At 39.4% G+C, this 24455-nt stretch overlaps 1 protein-coding gene across 12 annotated transcripts in view; it reads left to right on the plus strand.

The window, feature by feature from the left end:
- CTNND2 (catenin delta 2) overlaps positions 1–24455 on the plus strand; it is a 655387-nt gene that overhangs the window by 500866 nt on the left and 130066 nt on the right. For all 12 annotated transcript variants that reach the window (XR_010610081.1, XM_065667606.1, XM_065667609.1 and 9 more), the window contains 2 exons: positions 5759–5972; positions 23559–23742. Coding sequence is in view for 11 of the 12 variants with exons in the window: in XM_065667606.1 (XP_065523678.1) it covers positions 5759–5972; positions 23559–23742 (398 nt within the window). In the remaining variant the exon portion in view is untranslated. The remainder of the gene's footprint in view (positions 1–5758; positions 5973–23558; positions 23743–24455) is intronic.

Raw genomic sequence — 24455 nt, forward strand, 5'->3', positions numbered from 1 at the left:
TTTTCATGCATTTGGATGTGTCCCCTTTCCTGCCTTTGCCCTTCTGCTATACATTCCATGAGTTTTGCACAATGCACAGTGCCTTGAAAGCATCCCATAAGCATGCTCTTTCCTGTAGGACCCGTGATAACCTCATCATTCATTCCTCCCTCTGTACCCCACCCTACCTTACCACTTAATAGAGCTCAGGCTGAGCCTCTCCAAGCCTTTGAGCAGTTCCTTCAGCAGCCCATCAGGGAGCTCACAGGCCCAGCCTTTGGTACTGTCTCTTGTTCTGTAGGGTTTGCGTGTGGAAGTGTGGCATATTACTTCTCCTGTCTCATCTTTGTTTATACGCTTTACAGGTATTGACCAGATGTCCTCACAAAACAGGTGTCCTTACACTTCAGGTGTCTACATACCCTTCACATCCCACATTTGTTGGGTTTTTTTCACGTATCTGTCCAATCTCTTCTGTTGAATTAGAAAAGCATGCTGTCAAATAGTTCATAGGCTAAAATCATACAGTAATCAAGTATATCTGCATTGTTTCAGACATACCATCAATGTATTATTGACTTGTTTTGCCAACGCACATGCTTCAGGCTGGTCACGTGTAACTCCTGGTAGATTAAATATCTAACAGTCCACTGTCATGGAAAATTTGTTGTGGTAAACACCATTGAATCAAAAGTCAGCCTTGAGACTTATAAATTGTGTTTCTCAAAGGCTCTTTGCATGAGACATCCAGGCTGTCCTTATTAGGAACATAATTAACACTTTCACTGCCTCTAGCATTGGTCTGAACCCCTTTGCAAGTCCAAATTCATCTTGTATCTGCGTAGTGTGAATACAGAAATGTTATCAGATGCAGTGCAAAAGCAACCTTCATACAATGCCAAAGGAGAAGACTCTGGTATCAAGCTGACATTAGTACACCCTTACTGATCCATGGACCAGACAGCCTGGCACCTTTTCCTGTCCTGTCTGTGTCATGACATTATGAGACTTGACCAGAGCAAGTGCTTCTGACCAGCAAGTAGACAGTAACATTAATAGTGGAGGGCCAACTTTAAAAGGAAAGTTTGCATGTTTCCTGGAAAAGGAAAACACATGATCCATCAGATGAAAGCAGCTCTGGGCATTCTTCCATAGAAATGGTTTTGTGACAAAGTTTATGTAATCTTCATACTTTCATTTTTTACTTTGATTGGTGTAAATTTACACTACACAGCATAGATTCCTTATTTATTAGGAGAACTCAACAGAATGAGTGTCATGTGTGCAAGGATTCCTGGCCCTGGTGGGATTTGTCATACACTCCATAATGCCATGTGTGGAAGAGCACAGCCTGTTTCATTTATTTAACACCTATCCAACAGCATCTTCCAAAGAAGTATGCAAAATACTTCTAGGGAGGGAAATAAAAAAGGAAAGAACATTCAGAAATTAACACTGTCCATGGATTAAAAGAGTCACGACAAACACCACAGCACAGATTCACCCAGCATTTCTACTGCTTCTAGTCTGGTCCTCTTTTTCGTGTTTGGTTTGAGAGGAGACAGCATAAAAAAGGGACACTATATACAAGACAGGGAAGATGAACTTTATGATATGACTGGGTGAACTCAGTTATGCTGCAGAGTTGAAGGTCATTCTTTTTACTCGAGGAGCGGCTACTCTGGGATTGGTCTGAGATCACAGTTGGCCTCCTGTATCTCCTGTTTATTTGCTGTTTGTTTATCTCCTGTATCTATGCTGTTTATTTGATTGTAGTGGGCAAGCAGTCTCCATCATATTCTATTTTCTTTTTCTGTTATGCAGCAACCACCAAGGTGTCAATAAATATTACTTTAAAAAACGTTCTCTTCATATAAAGTCAGGAGAGAGACAGAAATATCTATCGAAAGTCCTTTGGGGAGTGGGATTTGATGCCCCATTGAAGCAAATTGCTGCTTATCCACCCATCCCAAAGACATTTGGCAGTAGCACTGCTGAACTCACTGAAGCTGTGACAACTTAGCTCGTCTGAGATCTGCCCCAAGAGACTCACTAGGTCAGAACTGTCCTCCAGACTGCAGCTCTTAACTCCATAAAGGACTTGAACAAATAATTTCATGTAAATAGAATCTGGTAAAATCCATCAGAGTTTCACCGTTTGTCAGGCATAGTTAAACCTGATGGAGAATATAGTATTAAACAGCTAGATATGTGATGGAAACATAAGGGTGGGGTCAGACTTCTAGTGAATAATATGCTATGGGAAAATAAAGCCAGACAGTAGTCCAGATAAAGAAGGCATCAGAAACTGAGCTCCAGTTCTGATAAATCTGCTTCATCTCTGCCTGCATGACATGGCTACTTTGCCAAGTGTCTGAGCCTGGAAATTCAAAGAAAGCTTGCAAAATAAATCTTGTATTACCCGGGTAAGAATAGGTTCGTTCTTCAGTAGAATTAAAGAAATTTTGTCAAGTTAGGTAAAGCGTTATGTAATAGCCATTTCATTTCTGTTATATTACCCATCTTTTTTTCAGACGGAAGTGCAATGTAGATGAATATTTAATGCTTTTGCTTTTAAGAAAGTATCTTTGAATCCCTTCAGTCTGCTGCTGACTTCAGGTTCCTGGGAGAGGAACTGCTGCACGAGCTGCATGCTAGTGTGCTGTCAGATAGCGTGACTGAAAGGGAAGGTGCAGCTCAGAATGACAGCTGAATGGGGCAGGACCACACATCTTCCCATAGAAATGAGCAGAAGAAGACATGTCACCTGAGTGCATCCACTGAGATGCTAGTTGCCTGTGTCCAAGAGGGAGGGTGGGAAAAACAGCAGATGCATGGTGTGCTTCAGAAAAGAGTCAAAGCCTCTTCAGATGGCACCTTCAGATGAACTGTAGAACACAACAGTTTTTGCTACAAGTTAATACTGTTTCTCATTCTTAATATTTTTTTTTAGCAGTGAAGCAATTAAAATATTCATTCAGCATATTGTGCTTTAAAAATAAAATTCATGAAGATCAGCAGGCATGTTTTCATTCTGTCGTTGCTGATATTACTCATCGCACCAGAACAACTTGTATATTTTTTAACTATGTTCTTTCTTCAATCAGATCTCGGCTCTTTTCAGAGGTTGAAGTGTGAAGCTCAGTGATTGATTCACCTTTTGTAGAACTGATGCATGAATTTTTGTTTCTAGTCTGATTCAGTAAATGTCGTCTGTTTTGTCATGTAGGTGGTTCTTCATGTACTATGCTTGCTCTTGAAAATCTGGTTAATAGGGAAAGCAAATGCATTTTAATCTGAAGATTAAATGATGATAGATTGTAAAAACAAGCAAACAGGCCTTACGCACACCTACCTTTTTCCCTGGTAAACTTAGAAAATTTTCCCTGGCCTGGAAAGGAGCAAATGATTTCATTGCAGGTCACCCTGTTCACTTTGGTAAAGTTTTGACCAGTGGGATATATTGCAACACCTTTTGACCTCTTTCTCTGGTTTCTGAGCTGAAAGATGTCACAGTTTCTCTGAGCAGCAGAAGCATAGACTCTCAAAAGGATTAATGAACTTTTCTGCCTGAAGCTGATACGTTTTACATTTCTGGGCTCTCCATGTGGCTGGCCACTGTAGTCTTCTACACCTTCATATTGCTCAGAAAGGTCTACCTAATATACTGATAGCAATGCCTATTGAAAGGAGAATATCTTAGTTTATCTTTAAACACTGTGATTTTGGCATTTAGCCCAAAGCTGTGTTGTAACTGTATAGACATTAAAGCATTTCAATTTAATACTGTTACATCTCAATATATACACTTTTTAACTACAGAATGGCTCTATTACTGGGTTTTGCCATTACTATGAAAACATGAATATGCCAGACAAACCTCTAGAAGAAAGAGAGAACTTCTGTTTCATCAGTGAGTAATTTTGATAGCTTAATTTTGGAACCTCAAAGGTTGAATCATTTTTAAGTCTTTACATGCAGTGAATCATGAAATCATTTAGGTTGGAAAAAACTTTTAAGATTATCAAGTGCAACCATTAACCCAGCACTGCCAAGTCCACCACTAAACCATGTTCCTAAGCACCACATCTATGTGTCTTAAATACTTCCAGGGATGTTGACTCCACCTCTTCCTTGGGCAGCCTGTTCCAGTGGTTTTGGTGAAGACATTTTTCCTCATATCCAATCTAAACCTCCCCTGGTGCAACATGAAGCCATTTTTTGCCATGCTGTCACTTGGTACCTTAGAGAAGAGACCAGCCCACCTCACTACATTCTCCTTTCAGGTAGTTGTAGAGAGCGATAAGGTCCCCCCTGAGCCTTCTCCTCTCTAGGCTAAACAGCCCCAGGTGCCTCACCTGTTCTTCATAAAACTTGTGCTCCAGACCCTTCACCAGCTCTTCTCTGGACCCACTCCAGCACCTCAATGTCTCTCGCAGTGAGGGGCCCAGAACTGAACACAGCATTCAAGGTGCAGCCTCACCAGTGCTGAGTACAGGGGAATGATCACTGCCCTGGCCCTGCTGGCTGTGCTGTTTCTGATACAGGCCAGGATGCTGTTGGTCGCCTTGGCCACCTGGGCACAAGCTGGCTCATGTTCAATGCCCATCAGTCAGCATTCCCAGGCCCTTTTCTGCCTAGCAGCTTTCCAGACACTCTTTCCCAAGCCTGTAGTGTAGCATAGAGTTGTTGTGACCCAACACAATTGCTTCACAAATCATAAACTTTCAATCAGAAATTAAATGTTTCACCTCTCCCTGCAGTTTTGATAATATTCTCTAACTGTTTTACTGTCCTAGGCAAAATACTACTAGAGGTGGTAAAATGGTCAGCTAAAGTGTCTGGCTTGCTTTGCACCTTAGCCAACAATACACATGGAAAAACTTTCTGACAGAGATGTCTGTATAAATTACTTGAAGCTAAAACATTGTACTTTTACATTATTAAAAACCAGTCTAGTTTCTTGAAATGAGATTCAAGACTAGTTACTGTTTGAGGAGCAGATAGTGCCAGAGGACAATAAAGATGGGTTTGTTGCAAACAGATTTTATAATAAATTTTTCCTTGTATTCTTGATCTTCTTGATCATTTACCTCAAACACTTTTGTGCTTTTTCTACAGTGATATTTTGTGTAAGATACTACGTTAGAAATTTATTTTGTAGGCCACATTTAGGAATGAATAAGACTTCTGTTGCTGCCTCACTTAAGGGTCTCCCTCAATCATGATAGAACAAGCTTCCTGTGATGTATCCGTCATCATTGTCTTTGCAGGCTTCCTCCTTTTCCTTTCACCTTTATTTTTCCTAATTTTGTTGATACAAGATTCTTACAGAAACTACAGTAGCTGCTCACATGCCCAGGAATTAAATGTAAAAGGAAAGACTCCTGAAAACTTTATTACGTTAAGTGCTTTTCTTTGTTTGCTGTAGTCTTGTGGTTTTGCCTCTAGCCCATCTAGCAGATGATGTTTCTCCAGCACAGGAGAACCCCTTGCCGGGGCAAACCTTGCTGAACCTTGAGAAACCTTAATCGACAACACTCTTGACTAACTTTTGGCTGCTTTTACAGAGGTTCAGGTTTGTCTTTGTACAGTTATGTTGCCACTGAAAAAATAATAGGAGGAATCAAAGCACTGTAACATAGCAGCTTTGCCGGGCTACCAGCGTACCTTTGATGACCTGTAGCCTTCATAAACCACAGCTTAATTGCATTAGGTAGCATATATAATACCTCTGTTTGTTTCTTAATTTTATGATTATCACTTTGGCCTGTTTCAGATAAGAAGACAAGGTGGAATACAATTACTGGTGGACCTATTGGACCATCGGATGACAGAAGTCCACCGTAGTGCCTGTGGAGCTTTGAGAAACTTGGTATATGGGAAGGCAAATGATGACAACAAAATTGCTCTGAAAAACTGTGGTGGTATCCCAGCATTAGTACGGTTACTCCGCAAGACTACAGATTTGGAAATCAGAGAACTGGTCACAGGTTTGAATCTTTCAATATATTTTGTTCAAGCTCTATATAGCCCCTGAAGGGACAGTTCTGTGCTCTATGTCAGTTGCTCCGTCAGTAACTCTATTCTGTCACCATCTTTGCTGTAATAAAACACTTTCAAGCCTTTTGGATATATGTAATATACAAATAGCTTTATTCAACATCATGCAGACAGTTTACAGGTGTAGGCATGGTTTATGCTTACAGTTGCTGGTCACTTGGTCCTTGGCTAGCCATGAATGCTCTTGCAGGAGATATGCTTTGTACACAGATACGTTGTGGTGGGAATCCTGCTTGCTCTGTGTTCTCCCTCCTGTCTGGTAGGGCTGCACATACAGAAGATGTATTTTACTGAATTTTCTTAAAAGCTGTTGCTCATTTCTTTTATATCCTTGATGGTGAAAAGGAGGATTGAGTTGGGGTTTGTTTGCTTTCTTGTGGTTCTGATAGGAAAATGGAAAAAGCATTGAAGAGATGGAGCTGTTGGAGAGATGGACAATGTCATCTTCTTAAAGCTTTTTCCTGAAACTTGGTAGCATGCTATGTGATGTCTGTTAGGCACAGGGTATCAGGCCGTGACAGAGTCCATTTCTTTTTTTGATAGAGTAACATCTGATCTTTTTATGATTGTTTGAATTTTCTCCCTTTGGAAATTCAGGGTGGAGTGTTTCGTTTAGTTTAGTTTTCAAAAATACAGAAATACTGTCAAACAGCACGAAGCTGAAATGTTTGCAGATTTTTAACCCTTGCTCCCAAGTTACCCTACGAAAAAAGGAAGTTAGGTAGTTGGTTTGGGGTTTTTTTCACTTTGTGATTTCATTCTGTTTGATTGCTAATATCAGTGTGGTGATTAATTTAATGGTACAAATATAAAATCTTAAGATCTTTTAATTTTCCCATTTTACAATGTTTGTATTTCCATTATATTTTCCTACTAAAATATGCAAGAAAAGTCCTCCTTTTTGTCATAGAAGCATAGAAGCATATGCACTATCATCCTGCAGAAATTATTTACCCTTGCGGGTCAGGCCTCATTTAGGATACAATTTATAAGATTATTGTCCTTTGGTTGACTCCAGGCTCCTTCCTTTAGGGCGTCTGAATAAACTGCATGGTGCTTATTAAATGTAGATTTTTATATTTAATTTTGTTTCTTAGTTACAATACCTATCACCTCATACTTGTTAGGCGGGATTAATGGGCTAGAGGTACTAGGTTACACGAGCTTGGATGGTGCTTCCTGCAGAGTGACAGAATTACTGACACATCTAATAAAGTGTAATCACTGCTTCGGATTCAACATACTTGTTTGTCTCTTGATTATGTTGCCTGTGCCCTGGCTCCAGGGAACATTCTGCCTATTTATTCTGAGTAGTAGGTGGCAAACTGCTAATGAACATCAGCACCACACCTCTGCGGTTGCAGTGGCAATCCCGTGCTGTCTATAGACAGAACACATAATGTCATTAGGTCGTTTGAAGGAAAAGTACTAGGCTACAGTTTACATTCCTTCCATTGCATAGTATGTTGTTAAATTTTCCTGAATTACCACAGAAAAAAAGGATGTGTGTCCTAGCATGCCTACAAACTGTTACTACCAAGAAGAGTAGGTCCTGACCATCAGTGGTAGGCAGTAGCCAGCCTTTGTAGAGATAGATGCAGCTTCCAGGAATGGTGAGCATCAGGAGTGCTGGACACCTGTGAAAGGGGAGCAGTGCAAGATGGTGACCCTGAGGAATGGAATCAAACTCAGTGATGATAATCCTGGGCCTGGTTTTGTGTTGGGTTTTTTTTTTTTTTTTTTTTGTTCTTAATAGCCACTACATCTCTGGAGGCCAGTGCTTGCCCTGGATGGGGTTTGTGCCTTTCAGAATGCAGATAATTGATCTTCGCAAACCTGGTTGTGGTAGTGTTCTGCAAAGCTCTTTTCCACATTATGGCTCATAGCTGCACCTCTCACATCACTTAGGAAACAAGCTGGAATTGTATATCTGAATCAGCTATCATTTGCTTATTTGTAGAATGTTGTAGTGTGACAGCTACCCCAGTTAAATCCCTTCTGTCTGTCCTTTCTGTGGAAGGAAGGATAGCTCCTGCAGCAGCTGCCTCAGTAAGGAAGAAGTTTGGCTTGGTGATGGGCACAAGGGAAAATAAAAGTTTCCATCAGCCTTCGTGAGTTGAGGTGACAAGAAGGTAATTATTTCACTAGTGTCACCATAGCCTGAAGGAAGTACTGAGAAAATAATAGCAAATGTGTGGTTTAGGAGTGAGTAAGCATAATACCTTAAGCCTTTCCATCTCATGTTCATTGTGTATCCTGTCTACATAAAAACTCAGAGAGGTCATAAAGTTCCTGCCTTAGGAATTCATACAGGCTCTGTCATCACCACGCCTAAATACTTCATTTGTCCTCAGAGCTCTTCTCTAAGGTGGGGAAGCGTCATTATCTTGGTTGTACAGCTGGAGAACTGAGCCTATTAAGTCTAAATAACCTGTCCAGAAATCTAGGAAGATGAAGGTGTGAATCACTCTGAGTAGCCACTCAGCTGCAAGGGAAGAAATAGGGGCAGAAGAGCTTTTTAGCAGCTCAATTTGTCTGAACAGCAGCGAAGCATTCGTCGCCTGCTCCAAGTACCATGAAGCACACACCCGCCAGAGTTGAAAGTTATGATATTAGTTCGTTTCTCAAACATGTACATTTTCTTCCTTCATGTTGCTTCTCTCTAGGGAAACTACAATTTCAATTTCCAGCTATCTCAAGACTGGTTTTGGAAGAGTATTTAACCCTGCTTTCTATCCTGGTAGCTCCTTGCTTCTCAGGATTGCCTTCACCACAATTCGTGGCTTTTCCTCTTTTCCAGAGATTCTTCTTGCCATAATCTCTCCAAAACTGAGTTTTTAATTTCTTCCTTTATCTCATGTTTCTCCAGTAGCAGAGGTCTCAGGCTAATACTGGGAAGGCTTACCATGCTTAAAATTTGGATTGTGCAAACTGAACCTTATTGCAGACTGATAGATTCAAGGTTTTATGGAGAGCAAATGGTTTTGGATCAGCTCCCATGTAGAAGCCACTAGGGAAGTGTGCTGCATAGCTGTTAGGAAATTAAATTGTATTAATGTACAGGAAATATTTCCGAAGGTACTGAAAGGTTATTCTTCCAGAAACATTTCCATAGTCACTGTTGTCTGTTAGAGGAACGTGGATAAACTGAAGTATACCAGTGAATATATACATTTATGCAGAAATTAAATACTCTGATAGAGATTTCAGCATGGCCTACATTCTCTGGTAATATCCAGAGACTCTAGGAGAACCTGAATTACAATATCTTGTTTCATATAGGTCTGTAAATGAAAATAAATTGGTATAAGTTGGACTCACCATACTTAATTTAGCCATCTTTTTGCCCCAGCGCTGTGCTGCTAGTTCCCACAGTAGCTCCTGTTAATGGGAAAAAAATAAAAGCCTTCTATTTTAAAATAATTAAATGTTAACACTTTTCTAATAAATATAAATAGATGAGAACGCAGTACAAAATTAGCACAGATCCTGCAGATGGTAGAAGAAAATGTTTTCACTTGTTAATAATGACAATGAGTGGCTGATTTCTGATTCTCTTGCCTTCCTGAGTTAATTATGAACCCTTCCACAAAATTCTATTTTAGCTTTCTTTCTGTTTGTTTTGCTGTCAGGAAAAATAAATGACATGAAAAATGTGAAGTGTTAGCAAGGATAACACAGGAATCCCACTGATATCTTGTGCGGAAGGTAGAGGTCAAGCAGCTGTCTTTAGATTCAGCCTGCACTTGCTTCTTGTTCCATCAGCTCCTTCTGATAACTGGGTACCTGTCTCAGACAAAACATTTTAAACTGCTGTTCTTCTCATTTTGGTAAACAAAATCCATCACAACTAGAAACGCGGCTTCTGCCTGCAAACAATAAGCTAGCTCAATTAGAAACAGCTCCGTGTGAAGAGGCCCCTTATATGACCGTATCACCTGTTTTCAAACTGTATATACCATATGTGATTGAAAGGTAAAAGTGGATGATCCACTTTTAGGAAGCACATGATGATAAAGAAATATAGCTATAAATAATGACAGGGGAAATTGATTTTTCCTGTGCTGGCAGCCAGCCTGCTGCCTTTTGGTTGACATTAAGGTGTCAGAGATTTAACTATTGTCTACTGAAAATACGTAAACCATGAAAATCGTCACATGTACAAAAAAAAAACAACAAACCAAACCCAACCAAACAGAAACTCTCTGACACTGTACACATATACTGAATGTAAACAGATAGATAGACATGGACTCTGTATATTTTGTTCACATATTTATTCACTGACTCAAAAACAATATGTTCCATTCCTGCAAAAAATCGGAAGACATTTTGTACATGATGTTCCTTTCAAAGAAGCAGTAGTTCTCCAAGTGTATTTGGCCCATTGTCAGGTCATACTGAAAAAAAAAATTCATTTACTTCCCAGATCTGGGATTCCAGTATTCATTAGTGTTGTCTTTTAATTTCAGCTGTGGCCAGTTCGTGTTTTGGCTCTGTTGTCACCTCATGTTATGCAATGTTATTATGAAGTTGCTATACGTTTCTGTTTGGTTTAATAAATGCCACCTGTTTTATAACGTGGTATTTATAACCTTATTGATATTCTGTCAGTGTTACTGAAAGCAATTATATGTTATGCTCCTTGTATCTATCTGATTCAAAGTAACCACTGCAGTTTAAACTTTGTTTTGATTGCATACTGCTTATTAGTATGTGCATAAATTGTTGGCAGGTTGGTCAAGAAACTCCAGAAGGTCCCTTTGAGCCTTGCAGGTGTCTTTGCTAATCAGTGTAATTGCAAGTTAGTGAGCCTGGAGTGATGTGTGAAGCAGGTTTAAGGGAGTACTCTGCTTAAATGGCCCTTTTGGCCTTCTTCAGTGGAAGACTAATGATAATTTTATGTGGGGTTTTTAGGTAATTCTGTCCAGTTCTTTAGAATTTTTAACTTCTGAACATTAGCGGGTCTTCTTTTGGGGGTTCCCAAAGTCAAATCCACATGCCTGCTGTTGTTTGCTCTTTGTGATGGTGTTTTCTAATTGGACTTTGTAAGATATTACACTTGTGATTTCTTGTATAGTAAATCATATTTAGCAATATTATGGCAAAGGGCTGACTATTTACTACTTAGGATCTTGAAGCAGTGTATCAATTTAATAATTTTCTGCAAAAGTGCCCTTGACATTAGCTTAGTAACTGGAGTGTGTAAACACAGATGTGAAATTTTATTGTGATACAAACATTCATTTAGAGGTGGTAACTATTTGTAACCCTATTGCTCTTTGGAAATTCGATTTGAAATTGAGCAAAGGCTGTTTTATCCCACACCGAAGTGACGCTTCCACAGACCTAAGTAAACAAGAATCAAACTCTTCCATGAGTTGCATTCTTCCAGTATTTCACCTTGATATAATTCTTAAAATATCTTTTAATATGTAATATCTTAAAATACCATCTTGGGTTTTAGTTGTTAGGTTTGGGGGGGGGTTTGCAGGTTTATCCATGTAATGTGAGGTGTCCCTGCCTATGGCAGGGGGTTGGAACTCATGATCTTAAGGTCCTTTCCAACCCTAACTATGATTCTATATCATTCTAGTTTTGATCATATTGAGTATCCCATTTCCTAATTAAGTTCAAGTTTTGTCATGGAGCAGTGCAAGTATAAGGAAGCCTGGCCAATGGAAGGCATAATTAATTGGCAGCTTTTGATATTTAGTGTAAAAAGATAGGTAAGAATTTAAATGCTTATAGAAGGTTGGGTTTGGAATCTAGAAGAGGATTTCATCATTAAACTAATTGAAAATTAAGTTATAAAGATCAAAAATGTTTTAGGTTCAGGTACGTATCCTGGATACCGTAAAGTTTTCAAGCAGACAAGGTGAAAAGTCATGTATGTGCTGAAATTGTCATGATGGCATAACCATGCTAATACTGCCGCTACAAAGTTGATGTAAATTTGCTTCAGTATATGCTTAGCTGAGAAAATAAGACTGCCAAACATAATTTGGGGCTCATAAGTCTCTGTAGTTAAAGAAAATGGAGACATGGAATAAATGCAGAAAGTATACAAATGTCTCTTCAGATGCAGCTCTGTGAATTAGCTTCTCTTTCTTCCCTAGCATCCAATCACTGTGTCCTGTCAAGTCAAGGAAATTAGGAAGGTTAAGTGTGGAGATAGATAACTGCTAGCACAGAACACAGCTTTCAGAAATGCTTGTTTTGATTTTGACAAGAAAAGATACTAATTTATTTCTTGCTTAGTTTCCCCTCTGCAGATAACAAATTATCTGTAATAACCTTAAACATGTTTCAAGAAACTTACCAAGCACGGAGGCCGGTGACCTACAAATTTTAATCTTAATTGTTTTTAAAATAATAGATTTAGGCTCAGATTCACATTTTTCAAACCTGCTTGCTTATGCACTAAAATTTGCTTGTATTTTTTCAGTGCCTTTCATTAAAAAGGGAGATTTGAAGGGTCTGAGTTCTTTTAAATCTTTCAAACTCTTTCTTTAAATGGTTGTAATTTTAAGTACAATGTCCCAGCACAATCAATTTTAAAAGCTGATTAAATCTTTTGTACTAATTTACTTCTAATTAGGTGTTTTAAATAACAGCTGTTTTCAACATGAACAAAATTATTTGTGTGCTGAAAATTCTTAGCTGTTTCCTCTGGATTGAAGCCAGTGGCTGAATGAGGAATCACATACTACAGTTTCTTCAGTACTTCTTTCTTCAAGTACAAAAGCCTTTTCAGTTCCCAAAGGTTACGTAATACTTTGACTCCCTCCTGTTGCTTGAGATACTGTTAACCAAGGTATTCTTCAACCTCTGCCCTCAGTTTTGTAAACCAGTGAGAATTTAAAATGCCAAACTGTCAGATCTCCTGCAAGTCTCAGATTGCCATAAAAACAAGAATTGCATAACACAGCTCAGACTTTTCCTACACTAGTTCATGGTTCCTTCCTGTTACATTTAAGATCTTGTTATGGAGAAAAAAGGAAACCAAGGATTTGTTGAATGCAGGAAAACTCCTTGTTACTGCTGCCTTGATAGAGTTAAGCTTATGCCACGCAATTATGCAAAGCTAAGCAAAAACACAACAAATGAAGCCACCTGGTCTGGAGAAGTGGTTGCTAGAGTTAATCAAGCCAAAGGTCCAAGTGCCCCAGCACAACTTCAAGTAACTCAACTTTGGAGGTCTCACCGAGGTAGTACTAACCCTCTGTCCTGTTTCTAGCAATGGTAATGGCGTGGTTACTGGGCAACAAGGCAACTCTGCTTTTCTCGCCCAGTTACTTTAAGGTTTTACAGAGACTCTTTGAAAATCATTATTGCATCACCATAATTTTTAGAAAATACATTAAATATCTGTTTGCACTTCTCCAGACTAATTAGCTGGCATTTCACAGGCAGTGGATGTGTTGTAACAAGGGACAGCCATGTAAGAGGAACACCATTTTACTTTCTAGCATGATTCTACAGTCTGGCAGAATTTAGATTTTAGTATCACCCACAGGAAGCAGCATCATCATCATATCTAAAAATATGAACTGATTTCCAAACAAATTAAGAGCAGGAATTAACTGGCAGTTTAGGAAGTCTTCCTATGAACCCATTTTTTAATCACTTACCTGAGACACCAGATCTTCACAGCCATTTTCCTTGCAAACCAGGAAGCAAAGAGGCCATACAGCTTACACTCGTAAGTTGCTGGGAAACTGATTTCCAACATGTAGGCTATGACATCTTCAAGAAATTCCAGAGCCATTCAAAACGCATCCTATTTATGGCTCATGTGTAATGGCACGTCTGAAAGTAATTCAATAAATTGTGCAATTTTGCCTCAGAAATGATGCTGTCTTATCAAATAACAGTTACGTGAACAATATTGACAGTTCAACCGAATCACTGTATACAAAATCTATTACAATTTACTGTCTAATTACAAAACAATCTCTTCCCCCTTTCTCAATATGCTGTCACTATTTTGGCTCTGAAAATGTGCAAAACCACCGGTACGATTTGTTGTATTCATGAAGTAATTCTCAACTGTTCCTGAATTATCAGATTAACTACTTCAAACCCTGCTGCTCCTTGTTAAATACAGAGAGGTTTTAAAAGAGACACTTCCTAAAATGCTAAAATGGTTCCCAAGCACATTCCCACTCACTTGTCCTGAATTTACTGCGCTCAGTCCCAGCACGAAACCCAAAGTGATCCCTTTTTGCTCTCCTTTTATCCCTGCCACTGGGATCATGCCCATGAATGAATCAAGTGAACTTCTAAATCTGAATGGGAAATAACTATTTTTCTCTTATACAATCAGTGAGATGCATCTTCAATGGAAAATTCATTCAAGTTGTCTTGAGTCATATGGCAGTGAAACCGATTTCATAACTTGGTTTTTGATACACCACATAAATGATTTTGGGGTGTTTTCTTGTTTTGCTTTTTTTACTTTGGTCAAATCTAAGTTCAAGAAGAAATATCAAACAAGGCAATCTGGAGTGATAAATAGGGGACATCTGTTGCAGCATATGGCTTGACATAACAGCTGTATTGAACTTTTTTAGCAAGTAGTAATCCTTTGGTAAAAATCAGCTGGGCGTGCAATTTTCATGTCCCTGCCCAAGTGATGGACTCTTTGAACACTTGCAGTTGAAAACATTTCAAACTATCTAGTTTGAAATGTTTGCCATTAGCAACAAAAAAAAATGCTTGCATTTTATTATGAAAATAGTTTTCATTTAGAAAAAGATCTATATATTTCACTTTTTTATTTACAAAATGAAAGTTTGAAGATCTGCTGAAATATTTTCACATCATAATCATAGAATCATAGAATAGTTAGGGTTGGAAAGGACCTTAAGATCATCAAGTTCCAACCCCCCTGCCATGGGCAGGGACACCTCACACTAAACCATGTCACCCAGGGCTTTGTCCAGCCTGGCTTTGAACACTGCCAAGGATGGAGCATTTGGCATGGTTAAACTTCATAAGGTTGACAGCAGCCCACCTCAACAAGTGTGCCAAGGTCCCTTCCTTCCCTCCGGCATATCAACCGAACCACACAGCTTGGTGTCATCGGCAAACTTGCTGAGGGCGCACTCAATCCCACTGTCCATGTCACCGACAAAGATGTTGAACAAGACTGGTCCCAACACCGATCCCTGAGGGACACCACTCGTTACCGGTCTCCAGCCGGACATCGAGCCATTGACCACAACTCTTTGCATGTGGCCATCCAGCCAGTTCTTTATCCACCGAGTGGTCCATCCATCAAATTGATGTCTCTCCAATTTAGAGAGAAGGATGTCATGTGGGACAGTGTCAAAGGCTTTGCACAAGTCCAGGTAGATGACATCAACTGCTTTACCCCTGTCCATCAGTTCCGTAGCCCCATCATAGAAGGCCACCAAATTGGTCAGGCAGGATTTCCCCTTAGTGAAGCCATGCTGGCTGTCACCAAGCACCTTGTTGTTTTTCATGTGCCTTAGCATGCCATCCAGGAGAATGTGCTCCAAGATTTTGCCAGGCACAGGCATGAGACTGACTGGTCTGTGATTCCCTGGGTCTTCCATTTTCCCCTTCTTGAAAATGGGGGTTATGATAGTGAAATCAGTTTTTTTACTGTGGCCATTAATTGTTTTTGCTTATAGGTTGACTTCCCATTTTACTTTCCAAGTAATCTTATTTTCAATGTTGTCTTTATCTGGTATAACAATTTCAAGATTTAGCTTAATAAATCAGTGTTTCCTGCTTCTTTTTTTTTCCATTTTTTTTTTTTTTTTGGCAGCTGTACACTGAGCTTTTGATTTTGCCTGTACCTGCAACCTTATTGATAGGACTAACCTATTAATGGGTTCTTGCGAGAAAGGAGGTTGGTACCAAGAGCTGTAACTGGATGTTCAGTTAGAAGCAGAACATTTTCATCCTCTGTATTAGGGTCTGTTACCAAAAATATGTTTGGATTTTGTGTGCTGGAAAAAATTCTTCAGTAAAATACATGAGTAAGCATTGGAAAAAAAATGTTTCCATTCATATATGTATCCTTGTTTACTAATAAAGTATTTAATTGGGAACGGGATTGCCATTAGTCATTTCTTGGGATGAAATTTTGTTTGAAAACAGTTGATTTGGGTTTTTTTCTGTGTTTCTCTCACTTAGAATTAATTGCTTTTGGTTTGGCCTCTCTGTTTCACAGGGCCAGTTTCATTTCATCAGTTAGGAAGACAAGTTAAGCAGGAACCGCTGGTGTTTCCACAGTAATTGAATCAGCTCTTGTAGTCATTCCTCTGCTGTCTAACATTAAAGCTAATAACTGTCCAACATTTTTGGCTGGCGGGTCTTCCCTTCCACAGTTACACTTTATTTTAAAGTGTACATCAGAGAGACAGAAGCAATGTTAGGGCAAAATTCAGTCCTGTGAGAAGAATACAGACTTTTCCAGTTAATGCGATAGCGTTTGGACAGAATTTGTTTGCACGCAGTATTAAAATTGACTCCTCCTTTTTATTTTAGTAAGATCTTAGATGAAATTTTGGAATTAAAGGAGCAATAACTGACACAGACTTAGCTATTCAGAGGAAATGTTTATATTGCTTCTATTATATGTAGTCATGTACTTCATGTAGTCAACATCAGTCTGCGTTTGTAATTATTCTCTGTGGAAGATTTTGCTTTCTAAGGCTCTGAGTGGCTACAAAGAGAAAAAAAACGTGTCTGGCTGTAACTTCACTTACTGTTTCTTAAACTCCTGCCTGCTTATGACTTTTACTGCAACCCAGCTTCTACCAGCTTGCACTTTTCATGGGTCATCTTATACACAGATAGAAAACCTCTCTGTGCATGTAAATAAGAGAATTACAGGAAGCTGCATAGAGATAATGCATTCAGTAAGTAGAATAAAAATTATTTCAAGAAAATTGGTGAAACTTACCCTCTGGTATGCCAATTTTAAACTTGTTTTTACAGTGTGCATATAAGGAGCTGTCTTAAGAACTGTTAATTGCTCAGGTGCCAGAATTCAAATCAGACACTTGTTTCCTACAGAAGGTCTGTTACCCAGACCATTTCTTCACCTTGACAGCTGAGCTGGGTGTGAAGCCTTATTGTACTTTGTATTAAGAAATGGTGTGGTTGATATTCAGCACCTCTACAACAGAGCTGCTGTAATACATTCGGGAGCCCCCACCCTGCTGCCAGGGAGCAGATCCAGCTCTGCAGAGCAGCGTTACAATTACAAGGGGCTCTGAGCATCAAAGCTGCAGTAAGAGCCAGCAAATGACTTTTCTAGCACTTGAGAGCTTGGGGTAGAAGATGCTTTTCCTGAGGACTTCAGCAAAAGATCCCTTGTGCTCTGTGCACAGTATTTAGCTCTCAGATTTAAATCATAATTGTCATGTTCATAAGGGAAACTCCCCATAGTACCTGTGTGCCTTCAGCATATAAGCAAAAAAAAGCCTTCCAACTCCTCCTTGCATGCATACTCCCAGCACTACCAAATTACATTCTGCATCAGTCCAGAACCAAACTATTAAATTAAGATGAAAAAGAAAAGCCTAAATGAGTTGGAAGGCTTTTAGATTTTTATTTTTACAAGAATACTGAATAAGCTAAATCTTCATATAAATTTCAGGTTGATTTAAACTTACCAAATTGGAAAGAATCGGCCTTGTTTCTCCCAGTAAGATTTGTTTACTTAACAGTCCTTTTACCCTCCAATTTATTTGGCAAAGTATGTCTTTTGCAGAACAGTAAGACAAGTAAAATACATAGTGGCAGTGTGACAGGGGCAGTGCTTTTTGAAAAAGCGGACTTTTCCAGTTTCGTGGTTTCTGCTTATACTTTTAGTCTTAATTTGTTCTTAGAGGCTTGTTTATAGATACGAAAGTCATAAAATAAAAGTCATAAAAAGTTCAGTTGATACGCTGGAGGGAAGGGATGCCATCCAGAGGGACCTTGACACGCTTCTGAGGTGGGCTGATGCCAACCTTATGAAGTTCAACCATGACGCGTGCAAGGTCCTGCAACTGGGTCGGAGCAATCCCAGGCACAGCTACAGACTGGGCAAAGAAGAGATTCAGAGCGGCCCTGCAGAGAAGGACTTGGGGGTGTTGGTTGATGAGAAAATGAACATGAGCTGGCTTCAGTGTGCGCTCGCAGCCCAGAAAGCCAACCGTATCCTGGGCTGCATCAAAAGGAGCGTGACCAGCAGGTCCAAGGAGGTGATCCTGCCCCTCTACTCTGCTCTTGTGAGACCTCACCTGGAGTATTGTGTGCAGTTCTGGTGTCCTCAACATAAAAAGGACATGGAACTGCTGGAACAAGTCCAGAGGAGGGCCATGAGGATGATCAGGGGACTGGAGCACCTCCCGTATGAAGACAGGCTGAGAAAGTTGGGGCTTTTCAGCCTGGAGAAGAGAAGGCTGCGTGGAGACCTCATAGCAGCCTTTCAGTGTCTGTAGGGGGCCTACAAGGACACCAGAGAGGGACTCTTCATTAGGGACTGTAGTGACAGGACAAGGGGTAATGGGTTAAAATTTAAACAGGAGAAGTTTAGACTGGATATTAGGAGGAAGTTCTTTACTGTGATGGTGGTGAGGCACTGGAATGGGCTGTCCAGGGAAGTTGTGAATGCTCCATCCCTGGCAGTGTTCAAGGCCAGGTTGGACAGAGCCTTGGGTGGGATGGTTTAGTGTGAGGTTTCCCTGCCCATGGCAGGGGGGTTGGAACTATATGATCCTAAGGTCCTTTCCAACCCAAGCTATTCTATGATTCTGTATTTCTATAATTTGAGGTAGCATTAAATCATACACTGCATAATTGTTCAGACTCCCCCAATATAGCACATGCTTTCTTGCTAGCGTGGTATTTTTTGCATCCAAATGTATGATCTCTATTTTCTTAACTTTGAATGGAATAAGGATATCATGTGGCTCAGGAGGTCTTCAGTTGTATCTGACTATAGATACACATGTGTGAGTACCAGTTCTAAGTAAAACACTGGCTAAAAAATTCAGTGAAGAGTTTAATCAGGATAAGTTTGAGCCCCAACCTAATTCAGAGATGATAGGGTTTTCGCTCAGACTGCTCTAGTAAATTGAGTTACTTAGAATTTTTTGAATTTGTTTTGCTTTGTTTCTTTAAGGTGATATAGTATCTATTATAATAGCTTAAATTCATTTATATAAAAAGGTATGTTGTTTCTAAGCTGAAAGCATGGTGGATAACCTGTGTGTGCTAAGCAGTAGTAACTCTTTTCAGCCCACTTCTAAAAGGGTTGGTCTTGTCTTCAATCTTCTGGACTTTGGCTAAGAGAAAGAGAAATTGAAGTTTTCCTCGTTCTCTGTTCTCTCAATTCCCTCTTCCAGTGGCAACAAACTTAAATTGTCTTTACTAAGATCTATGTGTGGTTTTCTTTATAAACTGTGTCTGTAATATGTCTTTGACAAGACTGATTATAATCTTTTTCAAAATTTATAACCAGTTTTTAAATTTGATTGTTTTAAATTTGATCAGTGTAAGGCCTTTTTATAAAAGATTTGCATTTAGTGCATTAAATGACCTGTTGAACATAGTAGATGCATGTGCTCTGATAAGAAGTAACATAGTACAACGAGATCTCCATAGTGAGCATTTCTGCAGATTACTCTTAAGAGTCCGTCATCTCATATCTGCAGAACTGGTACTGAGATCCCAAAACCAAACCACCTGAGTGCTTTCAGTACCAGTTTGTCATTAGTTCTCAACTCAAAATGAGATTGCAAGAGGCTTTTCCCATGTGCTTTAGTTTGTTATGTGTACGGGTGAGAAATTGTAACCTGCGAATAAACATGATCAGTCTGGTGTAGGTATTGAGGTATTTCTCTACGAAGCATCCAGCACAACCTAAAGTGGTTGGCAACTGGGGAGACAAAGTGTCCACTCTGAATGCCTCACAACCTTAAAATCAAGGAAGAGGTAAGATACTGTGAACACAGTTGATTAAGAGGTATTCAACACTGATCTGATGAGGTCTTTCTTTCCCTTCTCTCCCAAGAGTCAGTCTGTGGATGCTAGACTGTTGAGCTGGACTATTGATTCATTGGATTAGCAGCTCTCTACCAATAGATGCACAGTAGGATGGTTTCCACTATTGTGACGAATCGCTGGTGTGCTGAGTCTTACCTCCTCCTTACCTCCCTGTGGGCAGCTGATGACACACAAATGATTTAGGGGGCAGTCAAGGCTGTTCCAGACTTGCTCATTGTGCTCAAACCCAATGCATTCAGGGCTTTCAGAGTAAGGGTGGCATATCATCTCAGTGACCAGATCCTTACAACAGTCTTAGTGCGTACGTGCTTGGAAAATATGATCATAGTCTTGTGGAGAAGAGGCAGCTCCGTAATGGAACGTGCCTCAGGTAAAAGGTTGTTTGGGTTTTTTTACCACTTTCCCTTGCAAAGACAAGGCAATGGATCATCTTCTTAGACCCCACATAAATCTATCTCCAGGTCGTGCTCAGGAAAAGTAATGGGAAGTGAATTGACAGTGCCCTTTCATAATTGCAAATCTTTAATTAAGGAAGGGTACAAGGAGCACTTAAAATGCCAGCCTCAGCAAGTGACGGACTCCCCTACTTGTGAGAATAAATTACAACTTGTCAGAATAAAATTGTTGTTTCCATTAATGCGGTTGGTAGTATTCAAAGACTTAAAATCAGGTAAAACATTCTAGTGTGAAAGATTATCTTACTCCTTAAAACTGTGTGTAGGTACAGAAACTTCAAAGACAGTTTCAGGCTTACTGGGCAATGCTGTTTTGCTTGATTCTGCCTTGATTTAGGTTCCTTTTAGGAGAAGGTAGAACTACTGATTTGGTCTGGTGAATGCTTCATCCTCTTACTGGGAAGGTTTAATTTCCAGTTAATGAAAACAGACCCCACTTTTCGGCTCATGGGTGAATATGTAGGGTTTTATTTGGATTTGGACCTCACCCGTTACTATGGCATTTTATTGAGCAAAAGCTCATGTGTAACGTCAAGTGGATTTTAAACAGATAAAAAAGGCTCGAAGACTATTTCTGGGCTTCTCAAGTGTCGCTGAATAGCAACTTATCACAATGCTTATGTGAGTTTACTTTTAATTAGCAAGAACTTAGAGCGAATAGAAAATAGAGTAGACAGACACATTTTGAAGTATTTTTCTAGGCAGAGCTGTTATGTTTGCTTCTTTTGTGGGGCTTTTTCATCTTTTCCAGTTTATGAGTAGTTCTTGAAACCCAAAATACTCTTTTGTTGCCATTAAAGCACTCTTTTCTGCTTCACTTCCACAGTGGGACTTCTTCACAAAGAGTAACACACTGTCTTGCTTAAGGATTAGATTGGACCTTGAAGGAAAAAGATTCGCATTCAGTTTCTCTGCTTTTATACCATGCATGTCAGTTACACCTGTCTGGATAGATGTAAAAAAAAAACCCAACAAACCAAACCAGCCACATTGTTGTTTGTGCTGACTAAAACCACCAAAATACTAGCATTTCAGGAATAGTAGATGTGTCAATAAAGATACAAAGAGCAGATCATAGAAAAGTGATTATAGATATCTTTATAAGCTATATAATCTTTCTGATTTGATATCTTTATGAAGGTCTTTATTTTTCATAAAGGTATTCAGAACAGAATTCAAAGATTTTTTTCCTTTAAAGCACTTATTCTTAAAATATGAACACTGTTCTTACTTCTGCCTTTTTTCTTTTCTTTGGTCTGTAGCTGAAGTCTGTCAGTTTCTGCCTGTTTACCATATTCAGATTATTTTAAGGTGTTTTGGGTTTTTTATTAGTATGCTAAGCAAAATTTTCACATTAAAATGCATAACTGTCTTTGCGTATAGTTCCATATAAAATAATCAAAATATGAAATTGTATAACTGAAATAGTCTCCCCATAGAGGTAATTAATTTTAAAGGGAAACCCAAAAATGTAGGTTCATTCCTGTTAATTGCACCTACTTCAGAACACAGAATGCTAAAGAAAGCTTTGAGCAAGTGGTGTTCTTGCTGCTTATATTTATAAATGTCTGAAGTCAATGTTCACAAGGTCTTTAGCAGTTTCTTCCCACCACCACTCGCTTTGTTTTTTGCTCATATTTGTTCATAGTGTTCATATTTGTAACCTCATGTGTATAATGATGATAATGCTCCATACCTGGTAGTGTTCAAGTCCAGGTTGGACAGAGCCTTGGGTGACATGGTCTAGTGAGGGTTGGAACTAGATTATCTTAAGGTCATTTCCAACCCTAACCATTCTACAATTCTATGAATCTCTGTGTTGGTTCAAGACTTGGTAGCCATAAAAGCAAAACTCAGTTTTGTCACTCAGGGTTAGTGTGTGATCAGGCTACTGTCAGTACAGGAGGAAAAGTAACAAGGAGCAGAGCTGGACTCTAGAGGAGAGGGCGTATGTTGACAAGGGGAGGGGAGGAAGAGGTAGGCTTGCTCTTCCAGCTACCCTTGGGAGGACATTCAGCTAGAATAAAGGCCACTGCTTCTTCAGAGCAGTGTGCTGTCCTTGGCCTTCCACCAACACTGGGAGCAGCACTAGGGCAGCACTGCTGCCCAGCAGCAGCAGGGTTTTGGCACAGCACAGAAATCAAATGTACTTTTCCAGCAAATATACAGATATGCAAAAGGGAATGAAAAGCAGGGTCTCTTTTGCCCCTAAAAGTGTCTCTCCTGCTTTCTGTGTGGCACATCAGCAGTGGCCCTGATCCTTGCGACTGTGCTCAGAAAGCTTTGGCTTTTGATTGCTCTTCCTTTTCTTCAGCACATGATGCATTTTAACAGAAGGGTTTTGGTTTTAATTCCAGCAAATCTTCTTGTGAGTTGCCCAATTAAGCTGGTTGTTTCTGTGCAAAACTAGTAGTATTCTGTAACTTTGAGTAGTAAAATATTTGCAAAATAAGAAATGACTTGTTGAAGGCTGGGTTAATACCATACTACCGTATCAGGTTGTGGAGGAAGTCTTTTTGCTTGTAGTACCGCCTACCCTAGACAGTTACTTTCATTACAGTGAAGATCACAGAGTTGTGGGTTTGTTCTCTAATTGCTTATCTATCAACATGACAGCGTAAATCAGGACCTATTTTCTGCTGTTGGTTTTTATTATTTTCATTTAGAAGACAGAAATCTGAAGTCCAAGCCCTAAAAAAAAGTGTGTAATAGTTCTTCATTCCATGTGTGGCTCACAGTCTAAACAGGCCGAGATCATAACCACCTGCTCGTTTTTTAGGTTTAGTTCTCAAAAATTTCCAGTGTTGCTTTGATTATTTGTGTATTCAAAGTCGTATTTGCACTGCAAAACTGTGAGGGTGTCATTCAGCCCCATTTAAATTGCAGGGGCATTTTTCTTGACAGAAACAGCTTTAGTAAGCACACCCATGTTGTGAAATGTTTTGCTGGTATTTTTTTAAATGAAACGTATTCAATATTTTTTGCAGAAATATTAATTATTTGTTACTTGGGGTTTTTTTGTAGGAGTTCTCTGGAATCTATCCTCCTGTGATGCACTGAAAATGCCAATCATCCAGGATGCCCTTGCAGTGTTGACCAATGCAGTGATCATTCCTCACTCTGGATGGGAAAACTCTCCGCTCCAGGATGATCATAAAATACAGCTCCATTCATCACAGGTGCTGCGCAATGCCACTGGGTGCCTAAGGTGAGTACTGCAAAACATTTGCTTTTCCTTAATCATCTCGCTTTGGCTTGAATTGGCATTTCTCATTCTTAGGCATCTGTGTCGTAAATAATTGGTTAATGCGTCAGCAGAGACGATGACTTTCAGTGCTGTAAATTTGAAGTTGGAAACTAATTAGAAAACAAGCTTCAAGCTGTTTAGAAGACAATCTAGAAGAGTTGCTGTGGGTTTTCTGTTTTTCTTTCTTAAGCAGCTTCGACCAGTCTTCTCATCCAAGCTTGTATATAATGGTGTTTTTCATCTTGTAGATGTGCCTCATTTCCTCAGTTACTTAAGTGAAGTCGGTATGTTCTCACTATTACACCCAGTTTAATAAGTGCAAAAAAGTAAGCAAGATACTCACAAGACTTACAGGTTCCAGATGCCATTGCTGGAGTTATGATAAATATTTAAAGTAGATTTTTTCTGCTCTGTGAAGGTGAGAAATAGATTTCAATAAGAAACCAACCAGTTTAACGTTGTGCAACTTAAACACTTAAATAGATCCTTAACAAGTATGTTTATATTTGTATATCAAGCTTGTATATGCAACACCAAGGTGCACTTATATAAATATGTGCAATATGATCTCTGCATTCCTAAAAATTGCTGTAGATGTGAGGATGAAAATAGGATGAGTAAGAAGAGTTTCAGTTCTGACAAAACCTTACAAAGGCTTGAGTCATAGCAATTTC

Source organism: Lathamus discolor, chromosome 2 (assembly GCF_037157495.1).
Source record: "Lathamus discolor isolate bLatDis1 chromosome 2, bLatDis1.hap1, whole genome shotgun sequence".
NCBI classification, from domain to species: Eukaryota; Metazoa; Chordata; class Aves; order Psittaciformes; family Psittacidae; genus Lathamus; species Lathamus discolor.